Below are 22,270 nucleotides of genomic sequence, written 5' to 3' on the forward strand. Positions count from 1 at the left end.
TAGTGCCGGTTATTCCTGTCATGTCTTTTCACTCTTTTGGGATGTCAACCACAAACTGGTACAGTTTTTTAACTTGTGACCTGCTCTTGTTTGGTCTCTGTGTGTGAGGAGATGAAAGGTCTTTCTGTAAGAGTTATCCGAAAGCCTCTTGCCCCTCATAGCAGGAATGAGAGGAGGCAACCAAAGAATCCACCTCTTTCCCTGTACTTTGCTAACATTGCTGATGGGTTTGCGGATGTCCCCTGCTGAACTGTGCGCTTCTTCACTACTACATCTCTCTCTGACTACTGGCAGCTGAAAGGAGAACCGCCTGGTCCCATAGAGCATGGAAGAATGGCAATGTCACCTTCTCCATTGGACAGTGTGTCTCTTGAAGGATTTTTTTACTCTGAAATCATCTGGGTTGTCTGCATTTCTGGTTATGGGCTTGGTGAGTTGTGCTGCATCACTGCAACCAAAACTATTTGCTGGAGTTTACAAGGTGCCAGAACCTGATTTGGGGGAGCTTTCCTTCAGACACAGACTGCAGGATTTTGAATTCTTCTCTTAAATGTTCTGGTTTTTACAACCTCTCAGTGTTTGTCAAGAAGCTGTTGCTATTTGAGTGTACTTTGACATCATACTTGTGTTAATCTTCTTTAGCCTTATCCTTTAAGTCAGCCTTTTGACAAAGTCTGGGGTCCAGGTTTAATCTTAGATGGTTCTTGCTCTTTTTCTAGAGTCAGCAATTTAAAATTGTCTATTTTCCTCCTGTGGTGCATGTGTGTTTAAGCCAGGATTACAGGAAAGCCAGTGCAAACAGAGAGTGGGCGTTTTACTGCCACTACCTCTCTTGGCTGCCTTCTGAAGGATTTTGCAAGTATTTTGGAGCCCCTAAGAGTATGGACTACAGGCTGAGAACAGCTACAGTAGAAAGCATACGAATTTGCCAATAGACCTGATTAAAAAATAGAAATCTGTATGGTTAAGGGTATTTGAGAAGTGGGGAGCCTCTGTGGCAGTGTAGAGGAGTCATGCAAGCTGATGGTGTACCTTTAGCTGTGCCAAAAAGCAAACTCCTTGTCACTGCCGCTCTCTGACAAGTTCTTTCATAGGCCTTTAAATCTGCTTTAAACATGTTCCCGTGGTGTTTGTTTGCCAACATACTACACAGAAATCGCTGCAGCTGGGGGATTTGTACAAATCGCAGGCTTCTCTTCAATTCTCCTTTGAGGTGAATGCGTATCTTAATGTTTTGCTTGATTATGCTCCGTCTTGAATGTTTTCACATTTAAAAACTTAACACAAAGACGGACAGAAATAGGTGAGAATTCAAAAAAAAAAATTAATCTTTTCAGTTTAAAATATGATTTATTTTTTTAACAGAGCTGTAGAACACAGAGATTTGTATTTTTTCTTGTCAAAAATTACTCAGCTACTACTCTCCTTGAAAAATCAGTCAAACACATTGAACATATATGTGTGTGTGGGATGGCTGCTGTTGTTAGGCAAACTTTGAGCAAGATAACTCTGCCTTCCTTATCAGATGCCCCAGAAATGCCTGGCATTGAAAGAAGTAGGCGGCAGTGGATGAGTGAATGAGGGGTACTTGAATAATTGACTGAGGAGGAAAAAGGAGGATTGAACCCATGGCTGTTTTGCCAGTTTCCATTATTTGAGGAATATGTTTTTAGGTGGTAGGTCCTGAACTTAGCTGATGACTTGAGAATTTCATTAAAAGGAGTGTCTAACTTTATTAAAATTGTAATTGGTACTTAGATATCCTCAAGGTACTAGTCCAGATTCCTTCATTCAGTGATCCAAACCTGATTTTTTACAAAGCCAGTCTTGGAAGAAATGATGTTCTTTTCTTCACCTCCCTTGCCTTCCTAGGTAAATGAGGAATTCCTAAGACTTCTCTAACAGAGGAGAGATGGAAATCCTTCTTCATGAGAATTGAATGCTTGAAATATAGTGTCCAACTTAAACCTATAGAAAAAATCCTTGAGAAATTTTTGAAATGTAGTTCTGTAATTTCTACTTTGTCACAGAGACTGTTTTGTATGAATTGTGTGGCATTTGGAATGGTGTCTCTTTTTTCTAATTCATAGGGCATATTCGTAGGAGTCGTGACAGGTTTATTAACCACATACACTGCAGACCGTGATCCTAATGAGCAGCAGCGATGGCATGTAGTTCAAAGTCTCTTTTCTAACTCTCTGCCATAGTGTCAGGGTGAATGTAGGCAAACAGTGCCTTGCTGGGGCTCTCCCTTGTCCAACTCTGTTACCTTCAGTGCCTGGGTACATGTGAGCTGACTCCAGAAGAGCTTTGTTGGTTTTCCTGTGATTTCAAAACCAACCTTCAGCAAATATGTTTACTTTCTATTCTGCCCCCCTTTTTGATGTCCTATTTCTTGCTTCTTTTTATTTGTGTTTTGTTCCGAGCATGCTTGTGAGTCTGTATTTACAGGTTGCAAAACTGTAAAATTGTGAATTATCTTGCTGTTGAAAGTCAGCAGCGGACAGGAAGAAAGTTGAAAATACTGAATAGGCAGCATATTGCTGCGTAGGCACTTAATGTTGTTACAGTGTGATATAAGTTAAAATATTGCTTATTTCCTCTTTGCTGTTCAAAACAACCTGAAGCATGTTATGACCAGGATCTAAACAATAACTGAAAAAGTAAAAACAAATGTTTTAACAGAGAAAGACATGACCTGCCAAATACTCTGCATAATTTATGACTACATGAATAATCACCAAACAAAATACTTGAAAACACCTGACTTTCTGGGGGAAGACTTTAATTTCTTTTTAAAAACAAACAAAAATGTGAAAACATTCCCTGCAATATCTTCAAAATTAAAAATAATAAAAAATTTAAGCAAGACTAGCAAGGGCTGAAGTGTCTGCTGGAGTTTGCCAGCAGTTTAACAAATCTGTGGACAGAAACTCATAGATGTATCAATGACAAACTACTATAAAACTTCATAAACAAAATTGGCTAGATAAATAGTATTGGAAAACATGCTTCAGTAAACATGCTTTCTTTTTTCTGTTTCATCCTTGTTTTTAAAGAGCCTTTATGTGATCCACAGAATAACTAACTTCCTGTGTCTTGGTAGCTATTACAAATGACAGCTCCTACTGCTGACATTCCTGCTGTTTTTAATCTGACGTAAGTTTACGTCCTGTAGTTTTTATTTTTTTATTTGTTTTTTGAAATCAGTGCCCCATTCTGACCCGCTCAAGAAAAGGGCTTGTGTGTCTTTGGAGCTGCATGAGGTGCTGTGTTGCTTCTCTCTCTGAATGTCTGCAGGAGGGAAAACTAAAATGCAGTACTTGAAAGAAGCAAAAGCTGTCAGAAGGAGACAAATACCGAGCAAGTCCCTGTAGAGTATCTTCAGACTTCCTTGTTGCAGCCCTTTGAATCGATTAGGGCATTTTAGCTCCCTGTGTCAGCTGTGCTTTTGCCATAGCGTTCTAATGCATATCTGGAGAAAACTGGAGGGAAGCTCCTTCACCTTCCTCATCTTTGGGCAAGAGAATGGGAGGGATGGGAGGCCTGTGGCAGGCTTTGTGATTATGAAGTTGGCTGTTGCAGCTCTTAAATGTGAATAAGTAGGCCAGCAGGCTCAGGCTGCCCAGTTACACATGGGATTTTCATTGATAGGGGGATGGGAGCGATGATGGCAAAGTTTGCACCAATGAAGGCTGTGAGTTCCAGGAGGAGGGAGCCTAATCTGAAATTGATAAGAGCTTTTTGAGTTCAAGGGATTAGGAAAGAGGAGGGGAGGCTTTTCAAAAGCAGTGTTTTCTGAACTGATGAGAGTGATAGCAATGTCCTTCATGGGACATCTCCTATTGTACTTGGCAATGGGCACCTTAAACCCAGAGTTTCCTTGTGTCAGTCTCTGTTCAGGGGAATGGGAGAATGAATGAGGTCTGGTCTCCAAGCAGCCATGGTGAGGCCAGTTTCCTTGCATATATCAAATGGAGGGAAACAGTAAAGAGAGGAGAATAATTAGACCTAGTTGTCACAAGAAAACTAGCACCCAAAATGCCTAAAAAAGCTCATTTTTGCATGATAGTGTCCCACTCTGGAAGCTGTCCTATTTTGTGTCCAGCATGGTCCTGCACCTCTAGCAGCAGGTGTGAATGTAAAAGATCTCAAGCCACAATGGTATTGCTAATCTTCCTTTTCATTGTCCCCATTGTAATATTTTACTGCTTAAAAAAACCTCATGTTTGGGTGTTGTGATGAGTGCACCAGAACTCTTGGGCTTTACTCTTTTAATTCTGTTCATGTCATTAAAAACATGGCTTTTTCTTGTCCTTTTTACTTTTCTTGCTTGGGAAGGAGGAAAGCAAATAAAAAGAGCTGATGGTTTAAGTCACTGTTGCCAGATGACATTCTATGGGAATGTAGAATTGCCAGTATGTAGATTGTAAATAGTCCTTTGATTTAATAAGGGTCTGTTAAGTACAGAACACAGCCTACCAGTAGTGAGGGAATAGGAATGCTTCCAAAATGGGTGTGAGGGGAGAAATTGCCCTTTAGATTTTCCTTTTCTGTTTGCCCATCTTGCTTTGAGAAATAGTACTCTGCCTCCCATAGGCTGCTGAAAGTTGTGACTGTGTCCAGGGGTAATTGTTCAGGGTTGGTGCTACATGTTTTGCAAGATTGGACGACTCTGGCTTTATAATACTGAACAGATGTCTTAAAAACCAGTGATGAGCGCCAGCATTTCTTGAAACTGCAGCCTGAAGAACGTCACAGAAAGCAGCATTTGAGAGGAAGACTCTGGCATGAACAGTGCAACCACCTGTCACAAGTCCTTGGAGTCCTTAGAAAATCAACTAAAATCCCTTTAAGTAAACCACACCTTTTGAAAGAGGGTGGCTGCAACTGGCCAGACAGTGGAGAGGGGCAATGCACACTAGAATATAGCCCAAGGCTTTATTGAAATTTGGATAAGGGTTTTTTGTTGTCATTGGAGTAGTAAATCATGTTACATAAAATCTGTTAGGCTGTGGGAGCAGACTTGAATTGAAAAGTGCTCTCCCAGAGTGCACTGGTGGTCTGACTTGCTTCTGTGGTGGGGGAGAAAAGTACCAGGGCAAACTGCATTCAAAGAAGTGAGGAAAAACACAATACCTAGTCTATGTGGTGCCTCTATGGGATGTACAAAGAGGAGTAATTAAAAATATATAATTGCTTCATGTAACTTTGCAGTAAAGAACAAGTAAAAGAACAGAACACAAAGAAAATGAACAAATGTTGACTGCATAAGGCAGCATCCTCTACAGATTGGTAGATATGTAGGAGTTTAAAGAGAACTTAAGTATGATCCTGTTTAAGCTATTTTAATAAAAACTTAAGAAATCTATTTTTTCATGCTAATATTTTGTTAACAAGAAAATTTTATTTTATTTTCTTTTTATGTATAAGACAGATAAAGGATGAATTGGCTAGAGGAAAAAATAAATAGTAAAACAGTGCCTTATACACTAGACTGTGTTCACATACAAAAGAAACTAAAGGATATAGGAATGTCTATCTCTTCTTTCCTAAGTTTCTCTTGGCTACTACATCAATATCAGATATTTACAACATTAGGTGAAATCCATAGGGTGGTTCTTATTTTTAAGCTGACACCGTTCCCTTACAAATGTGAAAACTTCAGCATCTTAACCACTAGATGCACTAAACAGTTTCTAAAGATGCCCTAAACCAAACAAAAAGTTCCACTGAACTGTTTTAGTATTCTTTTTGTAGTTTTGGGGACTATACTAAAATTTTGATAGTCTATCCTTTCCCTTGCTGCAGTCAAAATAAAGATCAAATGCACAGTGAGATGTAGCGTAAGATATCATTCAGCCTGTAAATGAAAGGCTTTGCTCTTCTTTTTACAAGACTTGCAGTTTCCTCAAGCCAGGGATTTCCTGTGGGGCACAGTTAACCCTGCTGCAAAAGAAGCTTGCTGCTTTCATTGACTCTTTGGTTTTGAAAAACTAGTATTCAGTAGCATCCATGTCCAGAGAATTTGAGTGCTTTGGTGTTTTGTTTGCTAAAGGAAAAAACTTCCTCTTCTAAGGTAATACAGGTGTAATAAGGATAATAAGGACATATATTTCCTTGTTTCTTTGTTTTGTTTTTTTTTTCAATCTATGCAAAGGCTCAGTCAACACAACTTTTTATATTATTGGATCTGTACATCACCCTGTATATTGCTTCCCAAGGTAAGAAATACAGACAGGCTTAATGCCTTTCCTAAACATATCTCTACTGCCCTTGTCAGATGAGTGTGCGTTGTAGGAGCTGTGGGTGCACTGCAGGCACCCTTGGCTCTGTCTGCAGAACCATGACTGCAAATTGGCATCTGCTCCTTCACCGTGTCTCTAAGGAGAGGTCTATGGTCAGGCAGTAGGCATTGTTGCAGGTCAATAAGTCCTCAAGCTTCTCCAATGGTGGCTAGCCCATAAGGCAGTACGGAGAATGCGCAAGTGTCATGGACATAGCCCATGTCTCCAGCACACCCCTGCTTTGCTTTACCTGCCTCAGTTTTAACTTATTTTCAACTGTTGTGGGTAGCACGTTGTTTGTAAATCCGTCAGCTCATGACAATCACTCCAACCCTTTAGGTTATCAGTGATTTGTGAAAGCAAATAGTCTTAATCCATGAAAATGAAGAGGTATGTGGCTCCCTAGTACAGTATCCAACTGAAACCAAACATTTAGGGCCAGGTTTTGCTTGTGCGTTTACCTAGACAAGTGGCAAAGGACTGCTTTGGTCATTATGCAGGGATTTTAGCATGTAAACCTTATGTGACTTCTCAGGCAGGGATCTTCCTAGTTATTTCACTTATCCTATTAAAACTTTTGGAGTAATCATATCTGGGTGTCTTGGTTTTTTTCCCCGTTCTTTTTGGTTTGTTTTTTTTGTTTGTTTGTTTGTTTGTTTGTTTCATTTGGAAGTTCTCTGTGTGTCCACAAAGGCCAATGCAAAAAAATGAGTCCTGTGATGTTTTTCACCTCTGTGATTTGCACTGAGACCTTGGCCTATTTCTCAACTTATTGCTTCTTACTGGTGAAAACATGTTTCCAGTGCTCGTTTTAAGATGATCTGCTGGTCTAATTGGTATTGATATATTTAGCATGTATACACACTTGTACCTCTTCATTAGAACTATCAAAAGTCAATAAAAGGCAGCTTGGCTTTAGAAAGACAAAAGGGGGGGTGGAGGGTGAAGCTTTCTATAAACAGTGCTGTAGTCTTTGTGATAGATTGGGTGTAACGGTGAAGAGTGGCAGAGGTGAAACAGGCTTTCTGTTAAACAGGAAACGAGTGATTAACATTTTTTGTCCTACTGATCATAATTATTCCCACTGGCTGAAAAAAAAATAAATACCCCTTAGTCTCTCTTTGCTCTAGTCCCATAATAAAATTTTAAGCTATTAGTCATTCTGACATTGTATGGATAAACTGCTACTTTATTCCTCCAAATTTTTTTTCAAATAATTTTAATAAACTTCACTTATAATTGTGAATAATGTTTTCCTTGCAATAACCTGCTTGTGCTCTGCATTTCAGGACAGCTTTGCCTCAAATTGTTATGACTGCTGTGGTGCCTGCATCCCTGTAGAGTTGCATTCCTGGTCACTGTGTTAGAGCCCGTGGTGAATAATTGTGAGAGGGCTACCTGGCTGTCATGAATCACAGCAGCCTTCCTCATGGCTTACTGCACTGCAGATACTTCTAATGCTCTTAATTCCTTTGATGAGCACACCTTAGCAGTGGTGCATGGTGCCAATCTTGCCTGCCCTGTCATTCATTCAGTGTGACATTGGCATAACTGCGGGTGTTCCCTCGTTTACCTTTCTTGAACAAAAGATAGTTTTTTGTACATGCAATGGCCTGTATTCCATGTGACTGTTTTGAAAGACTAATTATTTCCCTGACCTCTGATGTTTTATTAATTGAATCCTTTACCAGTTTTTCTATGATAGGACCTGGGACTGCAGTCAGTCAGGTTATGCATATGTCCTCCTGCTTTGCTGTTTTTGCATTACTGACGTAATTGTATGGCTGCTTGTGAAGGCCAGAGGTCTGGGAGTGCTTAAAGAGAGAGGAGAAGAAGCCCCAGTTATAAGGGTATCTTGACTTTGAAACGTTCCTCTTCAGTGAGGCCCTGTGTCACTAATGAACTTGAGAAGTGCTTCTTTGTCATAAGATAGATATGTACATATGCATATATATATGTTCTATATTTGTGGAAAACATAAATGTTTATTTACAAATATGGAACTATTATATTTGTCAAACACTTGTTTTCCGTCTGTTGGAATAGAAAGGTTACAGCATCAGTTTTGTAAAGGCAGTATTAGGATTTGTCTGGATCACCAAATACAGTTATTCCTGCTAGATTTAAATTTTCTTATCTGATATTTATTTCTTCCCTGATATTTTACACTTCACAACTTTTAAAATTGTGAAAAATGAAGTTGATAAATGAAGCTATCATTTATCCTGATTGCTATTTACTTTTTTTTAAATAACACTATGTTTCCTTCTTATTGTTCCCTTCTTTCACTTGAAAATGGATAGATTTTAGACAAACCTGTTGGCTGTCTTGGCTTCCCAGATGATATTACCAGAGGGAGGAAGGTCCATCCAACAACCCTCAGATATTCGTGTGCATTTTTATCTGCTGTTTTTCTTAGTCAATGTCACTTAGTTTCCTTGGCTTTGAAATTCTAGCAAATGTTTATATATTTGATGTACACTGTGTTGATAATATACCACACCTATATTGTGGTCATAGAAATAAATATAGTTATAAAACATAGTATTGGCACAGACATAGGACATTGTTAGCCTGGTTGTGCTCTGTCTCTTTCAGAGGTACAGAAAACATAAGAGTGGTCATGAGAAGTTTTGGTTGGTGTCATCATATGTGGAACACTATTCAGGAGTGTGCTTGCCCTGTGTGCATACTTCTCATACTACAAACGTTGTTCATGGTTTTTACATTCATTCTTTCTAAATGCCTGTGTAGAGAAAGTAGGCAGGTGTTACCATCTCATTAGAAATGTCCAAACTGCCATTATGAAAAAGTGCTTCCAAAGAGTCTACCTAGAATGAGGAGGAGGATATCTGAGGATAGAAATTGGAAATTACTCAAATGCATGTTAATAGAGTTGCCAGTTCTGACGTGTAGGAATGCATAGCCAAGTCTCTTAAACATTAGCATCTGCAACTGGGCATGTATTTTCTGTTACTACATACCATGCTCCATTGGAGAAAACTCCAGTAATTGTGTCCCTGGTGCCATATGTGGCAGCAGGATGCAACCTGGAGGATGGCCAAGCATCTTCAGCGTTCAAAGTTTTTTAGTCTTTGGCAGCTATGAGAAGGAAATGTGGGATAGTATAAATCTGTGGACTTGATTGCAGAATGTACAGGACTTATCTTAATGCCACTGACATGTGGTCATAGGAAGCCCCTCTCTGTGCTGGAGACATGTATAGCAACCATATAGTGATAAGATGCAATCTGTCCTGTTCTTGTACATTCATACATGAAATAAGGGATGCATTGCTAAAATCTTATCACATGAAACAGTTTATGGAAGTATATCTGTCATTGGAGATGATGTTTCATGGGTGGTGGTCTGGGAAAGACTCTCACTATGCCACCATCTGTAATGGAAAACACATAGAAACAGTGCAAGGTCCCTCTAGTAAGACAGAAGTATTTCTTCACATTTCCAGCTGATACTTCTTTACCATATAACAGTGCAGGAGAAAAAATGAAGTAAAAAAAAAGCACCTCCACAAGAACAAAGGACCCAAAAAAGCATGACCTGTTTGGGAGGAAATCCTGCCCTTCCACCTGCATGCAGCTGCAGGTGGCAAATTTCCAGCATCTTTCTAAATACAACTCTTTGACCTGAAGCTAAGCATCGTACTTTCTGTCCATGCTCTTATCGGACAACAGAGAAGGTTTTTGAGTGGTAATCACAGTATGCCACAACTGGGTGGCAAAATTAGCTACTTCCTTAGCGTTTGAAGCCTCTGACACTGCAGCCAATGTGTGGTTGTGTTGGTGAACATTGTAGTATCAGGAACCCTTCTGCAAGAGAAATGTGACTACGGCTGATTTATGAACATGTTATGTGCTGTCTGTTGACGAATCACTGTTGAGTGTCCAACACCAGCTCTGAGGGAAATCCAAGCTTCATGTGCAGTATCTGCATCTGAACTTCTTGTATTTCATTGTCATTAGATAAGACAAACAGGACTGCCTTACATCAGACTCTTGTACCAAAGGGAATTCTGGTAGGTCTGGAGTTACCAATGTTCTCTTTCCTCCTTGGCCTCTTCACCTAGCCCCTGCAAACTGGGCAGAATAGTTGGAAACCACAGCAAAAAGGGTGCAGGCAGACCTACCTGTTTTGCCAGGCACGGTCTAACTTAGCCTTGGATAGATGCTACATGGTGCTACTTGCCATGGTTAGCCCTTGCTGCTGCTGTCTGGCTCTTAATGCTGAACAAATCCAGAGAAAGTGTGCTAGACAACTTCCTGTCCTTTGCACACTTTCCTATAAGTTTTAATGACTTCTTTTTTGGAGTGGTGCTTGCCACTGAGGCTCCAAGAAGCGTATGATTTTAGCATTTGACTATAGAGCCCCCACACAAAGACCTAGAGACAGGTCTGGTGTCTTCTGTAATAGCATATGGAAATCCTGAGGTCTTCACTTCTCTGCTGCAAAGCTTTTGCTTTGGTGGTGTCTCCACGGGGAGATTCTGCTGGTTTGGAATCCTGCTGTAAGCTGTCAATATCAGGACATCAGCATCAGGACAGCTGGTTCATGTGCCAGTCACCACTGATCACAGCAAACACATCTCAACAGTGATGATGTTAGCTGGTGGATCTCTGACCTTCTCTCCTACCTGTCCTCAACCCTGACTTTCTTTCCTGAGCATGTTCCTATTGCAGTATCCTCCAGCTATCAGTTGAAATAAATAAATAAGCAGCCTCCCCTCTTCTGCAGAAGCAGTCTTGAGTATCGTGTTCCCTGAAAGTTTCTCTTCAACCTCCAAATCTGTTTCAGATATTGTTTGAAGAGATCTGAGAACCACAGTCAAGTCTTGTGACCCAATCTGTATTTGAAGTCATTTCAGCTGATGGTAAAATAAACTGACTGGCAACTTCTGTAGACTACCCCCTTGGATGGGGTGTAGGAAGCAGTGGACTGCTGTGATGTCTTCTAAATGAAAACTTAGTGGGCAGTCATTAGACTTAATTTTAATAGAAATCCTTGACCTATGTGTTATGGAAGCAGTATTGCTCCTATGGCCTCCCAGTTTGTTATGACTACATCTGCCTCCGGAGACCAACTCCTGCCTTTGTTACTAACTACTATTCGATCTCTTTCTGAGATGCCATGGCATGCTTTATTGCAATGCTGTCAGCACACGCACCTTGATAGCAAATCCACTTGTTTTTCTAAAGTGTATTGACTGATGCATCCATTCTTCACTCTCCCTTTTGGTGGCAATCATGGCACTGTGGATGAACGGGTGCTGCCTATGCCCATGGGTGAGAGGGTGGGAGAGACCATGAGCACTTACAGGTGCTTTTACAAGTCAATGTTGGGTCTTGAAGCTCCCCAGATACTCACAGATCCTCACAGTAAGATCCTGCTTGAGAGGTTTGCAGAGGGGTTAAAGAGGAGCTCTGCAGCAGAACACTGCTCTGCTTCCCTCTCCTTTGGGTGCTCCAAGGGCTGGTGTGAAGGAAAGATGGTCAGTGTGACTGTATGGTCTCATTTCAGTAAGTACAATGTTTTCAAGTGTAAAAAAGTTTTTGGATGTTTAGTAAAACATCCAAAACAATTTACTAAAAAAGTAAATAAATACCTTAACTTCAATTGTGATAGGGATATAATTTTTTTCAGCAATTAGTTAAGTTAAACTTAATTTGCATGTTTTAGTATTAATATTGGGTTTAAAGGCAGTATTAGATATCAGTAGGGCTGTTGGAAATGTTGTAAATGGAGATGAATGATATAAATGTGTAGATTCAAGGAATAATTTTCTTGGCTTCACAAGTTTTATTAGCTGGTATGGGCTCATCACGTTTCACGTAGCAGATACTGGTTTTGCATATTTGGAATCTTAAATCAGCAAGTAACAATAAGCATATCCGCAGTTTCTGGTCTGAATGCTGAAGTATGGCATGAAGTAAGTTCACTTTATCCCAGAGGTGGAAACTCAATCCCAGGAAGCCCTCCACAGGTGGCAGCAGCCCTGCTGCCATCCTGACCCAGATTTGGATAAAATTCCAGCATGGTTGTTCTCAGTGTGATCTGTCATGCATCACTGCTGCGCAGAGACCCACCTCAAAATGCAGATGGTTGCTTTTGGAGTCATTCAGGCCAGGTTTTGGGAGACTTTGCTTCAAAGTCCAACTGAAAGTCATGGTTGAGGGCATCTTGCAGTGTGCTGGAGCTGATGGTGCCACCGTGTGCCCCAGCCACTGACAGACACGCTGTTCCTCTGGCGGCCAAGATCCACTGCTGAAACTATACTTTTTTATCAGGTTGTGTTTACATCTGGCAAAGATTTGTAGACACAACATCATTAACAGCAGTGCATATTTTCACAAGATTTACCTCTTCAACACTTTTTCCAAGTTAGTAAATCATAGCTTCTCTAATGTCCTGCTGGCTGCGTGAAAAACAGGAATTTATGTAACAAGCTCTGGGCCGCAAACCTTTTCCTGTTAGGAAAATTTTTTTCGTTGCTGGCAGAGTTAGGAGACAGCTCTGTTACTCAAAGAGCGACCTCAAATGTCCTCGGTACAATAATACCAGATTATAACATTTTTGATGACTAAGGAATAGCATCTTAAATATTTAACACTTGTGTTGCAGAGCAAAGGGAGCTGAACCTCATCACGGTGTTTTCCCTGCCCGATGTTTCGTGTGTTTGATATGCCTATTTTGATAGTAAACAGTGATCCTGAGCCAACTGGGTATGTTTACAAAATACAGTACAAAAATGAACTGGCACAGGAGGTTTTTTAATCAACAGCCGTGCAGAACAACTTTCTTGCGACATTTCTAGAGTTGGACTTGTGTCAGCCAGGGATTTGACTGTAGCCCTTTGAGTGAAAACAACAGGCTGCGTCAGGCCAGCCTCACAAGGCTTCTCAGCCAGTCTCTGGGGCTGTGGGCAAGTCCAAAGATGGATTTTCAGGCTTACCCTCACCATGTGTTAGCTGCACCTGGTGCAAATAAAATTCCAAGGCCTTCCCTAACACCCTGTTGCTAGATTGAGGATGATATTTTGAGTGCAGAGTTACCTGCAGGGAGGAGATTCAGTCCTACTTGATAATTTGTAGGAGAATGGCTTCCTTTTGAAATTGAGTGAGGAAACGCTCAAATCATAGAATCATCATGGAGTCGTAGAGTGGTTTGGGTGTCCTGAAAGATCATCTAGTTCCAAATTCTCCTATCATGGGCAGGCACACTTTCCACTCGACCAGGTTGCTCCAAGCCCCATCCCGCCTGGCCTTGAACACTACCAGGGAAGGGGAATTGTCTCTGGTGTTTGTTTAACTGGGATAAATTGTTAAAGAGGGTTCTTTGGAGGAGAAGTTGGAAATGCTTCTGAGTCTAGGTACATGGTTTAACTCATTGCTGTGCTGGTTGAACAGCCAGCCTTGAGGCCATGCTCTGCCATCATCTGCTGTCAGGGAATGTCTTGTGTCCCAGTTTGGGGTGAAGCTGCACATTTTGGGGGGGTAGTCACAAGACACTGGTGCCTGTGAGGTGTTGCAGGACTGTAAGACCTCCTTGCTGCCCTCACCTATTGAAGGTTTCATCTTTGACCTTAGAATAATCGCTGCTGTTGAGCTCTGCAGGTGGCCAGTCCTGCTTTGGGTGGTTGGTTTTCTGTGGTCCAAAACATATCATGTGTCTTGCAGGGAATTTGAACCTGTTGTCTCTGATTTGAGCCAGGGCCCATGAGATAACTGTTCTCATCTGGCATGCTTACTTATGGTCTTTGCTCCTTTCTTCTGTCAGCCAGATGTATGGGGAAAGATATGCATCTTTGAGAAAGTAGATGTAGGAAGACATTTTTGAAGATGCTACTATCATAGCCAGCACTTTGGTCTGGAAAATTCAGCAAAAGCAGCCAGAGACCAGAGCAGTGGCTGTGTCCCTCATCCTCTGATTTGCCTCACAAGGCATACAAAGGTCCATGAGCTGTATCATCCTCATGGTTTGGTGTTGTAATGGGTGTTGGGTGTCAGGTTAAAAACTTAGGAGAAGATAGATGGGAGTTAATAGATAGATAGGAAAACAGAAGATACAGAACAGGGTGTTTGTAGGTCTGGCAGCCATTTACTGTTTTGACATAATTGGTCTACTGAGCTTTTGGTGAAGATCAACCTTACTCTAGTGCTTTCTAGACACAGTCTTTCCATTTTGGCTCTCCCAAAAGTTTCTTTGGAGAAGTTGCTAAAAATTACTATGGATGGAAGGTAAGTAGCGAATCACTGATTTCTCTGCCATTGAGGTCTAATTTCTTGTTTCTACATTTCATGTGTTGTTTTGTGGTTCCCTTGTACTTGTTCTGCATGAATCACTGTCCTAGCACAGACCATCTAGGTGGATCTCCATGTAGACCATGCTACTGTCCCACCCTTCTACCAATATCCATGGCTGCCTGTTTCAGCACTCTGTGAACTTGTGGCCTTTTTAGGCACAGTGTCAAGATATAGGAAAGTTTTTCTGTTGATACAATGTTTTTTGCATGTGCTCAGCAGAAAATTATATGAGGAAAAATATGTTCATCTACAGCCTGGTAAAGCACAGATTAGTCTCTTATTAACAGGTCAACCTGTGGGTTTCCATTTTGGATTATTTATTTTTTTATTCTTTTTTTTTGTATTTAAGAATAAAATGTGAAACATTACTTATAGCTGAGGAGGTAACAAAAAGCTCTGGTCATTCTTGGCACAAGGTATCTGATGCCCTCAGGTATTAGAAGAGTCAATTTTGCATATTTAAAATGTTGATTTAAAAAGAAAAAGATGGTTTGAAGACTGAGGTTTTCATGTTTACATGTCTGTGCTCTTTGCGTTCCTTCCTCTCTTATGATTTCTTAGACAAGTTGTGATGTTTATTTACAAAAATTAGAACTTAATCCTCAACTGGTTTTCTATATGTATTTTCTCATATAACACAGGTAATATAAACCTCACTAATGCTCAGTGGCAATAGTCACAGTTTGCATGTTGCAGGTTTGCAGGATTTAGTGATGTGCAGGATGAGAATCCATTATAAGGACCATAGAACAGGATTTAGCATTCCTGAACATAGTGTAAAATAGTAATTAAAAAAATCCATAAATGCAGTCAGGTTCAATTCATTAGGGTGAAGCTGATAATGAGATCTTCAGTCATCTTCTTGGTCTTCTGGTTTATTTTGTCTCCTTTATGAGGAATTTTTATTTCAGAACAGTTTTATTTGACTTTTTATAATGTCAGATGTAATCAGGCCAGATGACAGACGAATTGACATGACGACTCTTTGTAAGCTTGTTTCAGCCAGTTCAGGGTGGTGAGCTGATAAAAGATGTTTCCATACTGGCATGTTTTCTTATTTTATGATTACCGTTGTGTTTCTAACAAAATGAGAATATGTTTACAAAAGCAAATATTAGTATGCCATAAAAGATGCATATTTTCTCTTTTTCTTACATGTTATTCTGTTTTTCAGAATTCAATCCGTCACAACCTGTCTCTGCACAGCAAGTTCATCAGAGTGCAGAATGAGGGAACAGGGAAGAGTTCCTGGTGGATGCTCAATCCTGAAGGAGGAAAGAGTGGCAAATCTCCTAGGAGGCGAGCAGCGTCCATGGATAACAACAGCAAGTTTGCCAAGAGCAGAGGCAGAGCTGCCAAGAAAAAAGCAGCCCTTCAGTCTGGTCAAGAGGGAAATGGTGACAGCCCTGGATCACAATTCTCAAAGTGGCCTGCAAGTCCCAGCTCTCACAGTAACGATGACTTTGATAACTGGAGTACATTTCGACCTAGAACTAGCTCTAATGCTAGTACAATTAGCGGAAGACTTTCTCCTATTTTGCCGGAGCAAGATGATCTTGGAGATGGGGATGTGCACTCCGTGGTATACCCATCATCAGCCACCAAAATGACTTCTACTCTACCCAGCCTTTCAGAGATGAGTAATTCTGAGAACATGGAAAATCTTTTGGATAATCTTAATCTCTTGTCACCTAATACATCAATGACTGTGTCAACCCAGTCTTCATCTGCTACCCTGATGCAGCAAACACCGGGTTACTCATTTGCGTCCTCAACCACAAGTATAGGTTCACCAAATCCAGACTACAGGAAATTTACTTATGCTCAAGCTAGCATGAACTCTTTGTCCCAGATTCCTATGCAGACTCTCCAAGACAGTAAATCAAGCTATGGATCGATGAGCCAATATAACTATCCTGGACTTTTGAAGGAGTTACTGACTTCCGATTCTCCACCGCACAATGATATCTTGGCATCAGTAGATGCTGGTGTTTCCCAGGCTGGTGGCAGGGTGCTGGGCCAAAGTGTGCTGATGGTCACTAACTCGGTGATGCCAACTTATGGCAGCCAACCACCCCACAGCAAAATGATGAACCCTAATGCCCGCCCTCAACAAGGACATAACCAGCCAACACCTGCAGTTAATGGCCGTGCCTTGTCACACACAGTGAACACCATGTCACACACTTCAGGTCTAAATCGCTTGTCAACAGTGAAGACTTCATTACAAGTGCCTATGAGTCACCCAATGCAGATGAATGCTATGAATCCGTATGCCCCCGTTAACAGTTGCAACGGCTACGGAAGGGTGGGAATTGTTTCCCTCCACCAGGAGAAGCTTCCCAGTGACTTGGATGACATGTTAATTGAACGGTTGGATTGTGACATGGAGTCGATTATCCGTAATGACCTTATGGATGGAGAAACATTAGATTTTAACTTTGACAGTGTATTGCCTAACCAAAGTTTTCAGCACAGCGTAAAGACAACCACACACAGTTGGGTGTCAGGCTAGGATGTAGTAGGAGGTAAGCTGTGCTTTTTCTGATAAATCTGCAAAAGAGCTAAAGGGAAAAAAGATGTCAAAATGCTTAAAATCTGGGAGGTCTTCTGTGTTGGCATGTGAACTGCCTCTATAACAGTCAGTCACTTTCCAGTTCTTTGTTAGTTTGAAAATCAGGTTTGCCTGGTGCATTATGATTGTTGTGTACCAACTTCTGTTACTTCTTGTGGAGCACTTACATTTTGTCATTGATGTTTTAAACAAAAACTTGCTGGTAACTAGCCAGTAATGAATAATTTTTTTTCCCCTGTTTAAGGTATCTTAAATATAGTTTGAGCGTATTTTAATAGATTTAATCTTCTAGTGTGAATGTTAATTTGTTCTTTTTGTTGTTTTTTCTTTCTTCCTAGGCTATGGTTAAATTCTCCAGACTTGTCTGACAGCAGGAACTGAGAAAAGCAGTACAAAGATGTCCTTCACCTTTCTTTTTAATTTTCTTGACAAAGCTGTGCGCATGCACTGACTTTGTGGGGGGGGTCTTTTTTTTCTTTTTTCTTCCTTTCGTCAGAGTTGGCAGCAGAGAGAGTGTTTTCCTGTACAGGATGTTTGCCCAAGGTTTGCAGGTTATGTGCTGCTGTAGATAAGAACTGTGCCATTGGAAATTTCATTACTCTGAAGTGCCAAATTCACTACACCATATAATCACAGCAAAGACTCTTACTTACATCATGTCGTGCTTTCAGTTTTGTACAGTATGATCTATAGAAGAAGAATCGTTTTCTAAGACTATCTGTTTTGGTCCAAGAAAAATTTATAAACTTTCGTAAGAATACTGTGATGATCTCATGCCCTAAGTGAGTTTAACCTTTGTTGATGTTACCTGTGTTTTGATGAATTGAGATAACTGTGGACTTGCCTTGCAGCAGTATGAACTACATTATTTTACTCCAAATTGCCACACATTTCATATGGGAATAGAATAGCCTGTTAAATATGATCCTACTGAACTCACTGACTTTTCAAGGCAAACAGTAGGTTAAATGCCATTTGGTAAGTTATCTGTATTCGTGTAAATTTATGCAAGAATATATTTCATTGTCAGACTAATGACTTTATTGTTGGGCTTAGGATAATTTTTGGAATACTTTCCAAGCTATTTTTCTTATAATTAAAATCTACTTTTGTTACATAGGCAACTTAAAAAAAAATAAATCTGAGGTCTGGCAGCATTCATAATCTCTTAATTTTGTACAGTATTTTAACTGGATTAAGTACATGTTTTTATAAATTTCCGTAGCACTTGGGAGTGCTAATAAAGAAAAAGCTTAATAAGGATCTTGAATACAAAACATTTCTGTTTTGCAATCCCTTTTTTGTTGTGTGATGTATAAATATAGACAACTTTATGTTTAGGAAGTATTTAATCAGTTTTATATATGCAGTTTTAGAAATGTCATCTGCTTTTATTATCATTTTCACTCTGACTACCACAAAGCGTTAAGTATTCATTGTTAAAATGCTTGTACAATGCTTCACATTTATATTTATTTCATGGAGGTCTCATAATGTTTGTGCACCCAAGAGCAGGACCTTTTTGTGGAAAATTCATAATTGTAGTAAAATTAACGACAAAATTGTCATTTGTCATAATTAGCACTAGTTTTGGGATTCATCAGTGTTTCTGTTGTAAAGTAGTACATTTGAAGAGGAAAGAATGCTACCTTTGAGTGGGAGGCTAAATTTTCCATGATGCCTTATTGCAAGACGAAACATTACATTGTCTTTTTTTTTTTTTAATAAGAAAGATAAAGTAAGTGGCAAACTTATACAAATGCATGAGCTTTAGGGTAGGGGAAAGCATTAATGAGAGAGATCTTGTTTCTGTGGAAAAACTTGCTCTTGTTGGAGTAGGCACACTGACAGCTACCAGAGCATTTTCAGGAGCGGGTCTTGGGATACATGACTTCTGATTTTTTGTAATTGCACAATGCAGTTTTTATGGATGTGTGGATAACAGGCCTCACTTGTCTTTTCACTGGTCGCTACGCAACATTTGTGTTATAGAAATCCTTGAAGCTTTTTTTTGCACTGACAGGATGAACAGCTTTTGTGCTAGGGCTGGCTTTTATGAAGGGGAGAATCAAATATTTTTACACTGAATTTTCTTTTGTCTAAATGGCTCATAACTGGAAAACGTTCTAATTGAAATTTATCTTCCCTGTAGTGATGGTGTATAGTGCAGAAAGAAACAGGATGTGCCAAGTAAATGAAGTTTGGTAACAAGCCATATATTTAATGACCCTGTTATGACTTTCCTAGGGCTCTGCAATGTATTTATTGATGTGCTAGCATTTAGCTCCCTGTTGGCCTAAATCACTACTAATTACAGCTGGTCCTACTTTTTTAGATATACTATTATGGTTGTCAGCAGTTCCAGAGGCTAATGTTAAGCTGTCCTGTGATACAGGATCTCCCCCAGCGTGAAATCAGTCTTTGAACTTGTTTTGAGCAAAATCAAATGTTCTTAGTGCCAAAGCCTCAATGAAGCCACCTGCTTTTACAGGCAAATATCTCTAGTAGGATCTTCACCATCAAATTCATAGTCCCTGAAATGTGATGGTAAGTACCGGCAGTGAAGCAAGTGAAAGTCTCACATGTAGGTTTCTGAAGATCCTTCTTTCTGCTGTGTGTGCAAAAATGTTTGCTCCCAAATAGGCGCTGATACACATAGGCCAAAGTAGTCATAAAATTCACGTCTGCATGCAAAGAAAGCAGTACTCTATGGGGATGGAGCTGAACATGCTACATTTAACAATATACCTCCTTTTTATTATTAACTGCTACTGTATAACTTCCAGTAAACATATATTTTATTCATTTCCTTTTATAATTATGAATAACATAAATGTAGCCGTTCCTTAATTGCAACAGTCTGTAGGAAGCCCTTTTAATTATTGTGAGAAAACAGTTGTAGGTAATCAGAGGTTTGGATGTGTGATCAATTTTTTTTTTTGGTGGTGCCATTCTATTATTTTGCAATTGTAATTCTGGAATACTGTGAAGTTTGGTGAAGGAGCATGTTGTCTGCCTTGAAAACAAACATTATGTGACCTCTAGTAATAAATCCTTTTTCAGTAAAAGTACCAAGTTTCTGGAGTAATTGTCAGAATTGTTGTAAATGATTGGTTTGTGAGTTGTGCAGATGATCTTACCTATGCAGCCTTGTTTTTGACTTTTCTCTGGTTTGTACTGTTATTAAAAGTTTATTGTATTATAGAGCTGTTCAGATATTTTAAATATAAAGATGTATTGTTTCCATAATATAGCTATATGATATATGTTTAGGTAGTAGATGCATTAATTGGAAAGCTCTGCTTTGATAAACTGACAGTTTGCCTACACTTATAAGCAAAAATCGTATTGCTTATTATTGGCGTAAGTCAACAGAGCATCCCTGAGAAGTTAAAATTGGACCAATTATGAAACAGTATAAAAATTGCACTTGTTAAACCACTGGATGTATGTTAGTATTTTTTATTTTTTTACTGATTTGAAATTCCTATTTTCATTATGAAATTGCTAGGATTCTTAATTTATGACTGATTTTAAATAAGGTATTCTCATTATTATTATTATTATTATGGTAATCATAATGTAAGATGCAGCATGGTTTATGCAAGCAAAAAGCAAATTTTTCGACATTAAAACTGGCCTCTTTTTTGAAGGTGTTCCAGAAACCAGCAATATTATGAAAGATTGGCATGTACATACTGCTAGTTCTATTTGTGAGTGGTGTGACAGCTCTTCAACGCTTCACTGCTCTGACTTAGTCACATTGAAAATTAAAATTCATATGTGGATATTTTCAGAAAAAGTGCCTGATGTACTTCTACAGACACATGAGAACAATCCCTGACAATTTGTTGTATAAAGCCATAAATGTATATAAATTATGTTTAAAAGGTTTTGTGTCCTTTCTTGTATACAGAGAATGAGATTTGTACCAGTGTTCTACTTGTGATTAGTAATCCTTCTACTCAGACTTTATTGTAACCACTTTCCTTACCATGTAATCTTTTTAATGATGATGATCCCATTTGGACAATCCTGATGGCATTAGCAATTTTATACAGAAAAATACCTCATGGTACCAAGTTTTGCCTGGTGAGATGATAACATATTAATGAGCAAACACTAACTGCAGAATAGTTAACAAATTTTCCATTACTTGGTATAAAGGAATTTTTCTTTTTTGTCATTGCTTCTGGAATTGGAACTGTAGCAGGTACAGGAACTTAACAGGACTGTGTTACCAGTGTTCTATCACAACCTAGTGTGCTAAAAGTAACTTGTTTACAAGTCTTTGAGACTAAACGCAAGAAGAATCCATGCCTAACTCCTAGGGCTCATGAGATCTTTGTGTAGAGATGTGTCATTTGTTACTGGAAGCTGCATTAGGTGGCATCAGACCATGTTGCCAATGCTTCAACAAGAGTAGTTCAGAGAAAATTACAAAAAAGTCCTGAAATCCTTTCAGAATGGGTATTTGTAAGTATAAGCTCTTAATAAAATTGCTATGACATGAGATGGTAATTAGTGTATCAGAATGTTATGTAATACATTATTAAAGAAGAAAAAAAAGGGATGCTAGCATCCATCAAACCACAGGAAAGAATTAGTCTTTGAGTGCAAATTACATGTTAGAACCTAATGCTATTAAATGTGGGAGAGAGTCGGCTCTGGAGCGAGATTTTTCTCTTCCCTCTGCTCCCCCTGTTAAAGCAAGGCAGTCCACAAAGCCCTCTTGGCCCTCTTTGCCCTGTTTTTCACCTCTTGCCTTCCTCTGCCCCTCCTGAAGTATGTACCTTTTCTCAGAGTATGTGTTTTCTTTGTCGAACATTTGTTATACATAGGCCAACTTGCACGGTGCCGCTCCTTTGGCAGCCATGCTTTACACTGTGGCAGTGGGAGCACTGCTGATGTGAGTAGAGAGAGCAGGAATGTCTAATTTTTCTGGTTTTTTTTAAATTTAGATTGTATTTCAAAACAGAGCTGGAAGAAAGGATGAGAGGCTGCCAAAACAGACAGCCAATAACACCCACGCCACAGTTGTCTTTTGAGGCCCAGATTCCTGCTTGCCTGCAGGTGGGGAGGGAGAGTGG

At 39.6% G+C, this 22,270-nt stretch overlaps 1 protein-coding gene across 1 annotated transcript in view; it reads left to right on the forward strand.

Annotated features, from left to right (window-relative positions):
* Window positions 1-21,693, forward strand: part of FOXO1 (forkhead box O1) — a 65,404-nt gene extending 43,711 nt beyond the window's left edge. The window contains exons 2-3 of the mRNA XM_027674460.1: window positions 15,780-17,133; window positions 17,519-21,693. Of these exons, the coding sequence (XP_027530261.1) occupies window positions 15,780-17,120 (1,341 nt within the window). The 3' untranslated portion in view covers window positions 17,121-17,133; window positions 17,519-21,693. The remainder of the gene's footprint in view (window positions 1-15,779; window positions 17,134-17,518) is intronic.
* The last annotated feature ends 577 nt before the right edge of the window (window positions 21,694-22,270 follow it).

Source organism: Neopelma chrysocephalum, unplaced genomic scaffold (assembly GCF_003984885.1).
Source record: "Neopelma chrysocephalum unplaced genomic scaffold, ASM398488v2 Primary Assembly neopelma1_25, whole genome shotgun sequence".
Classification (NCBI taxonomy): Eukaryota; Metazoa; Chordata; class Aves; order Passeriformes; family Pipridae; genus Neopelma; species Neopelma chrysocephalum.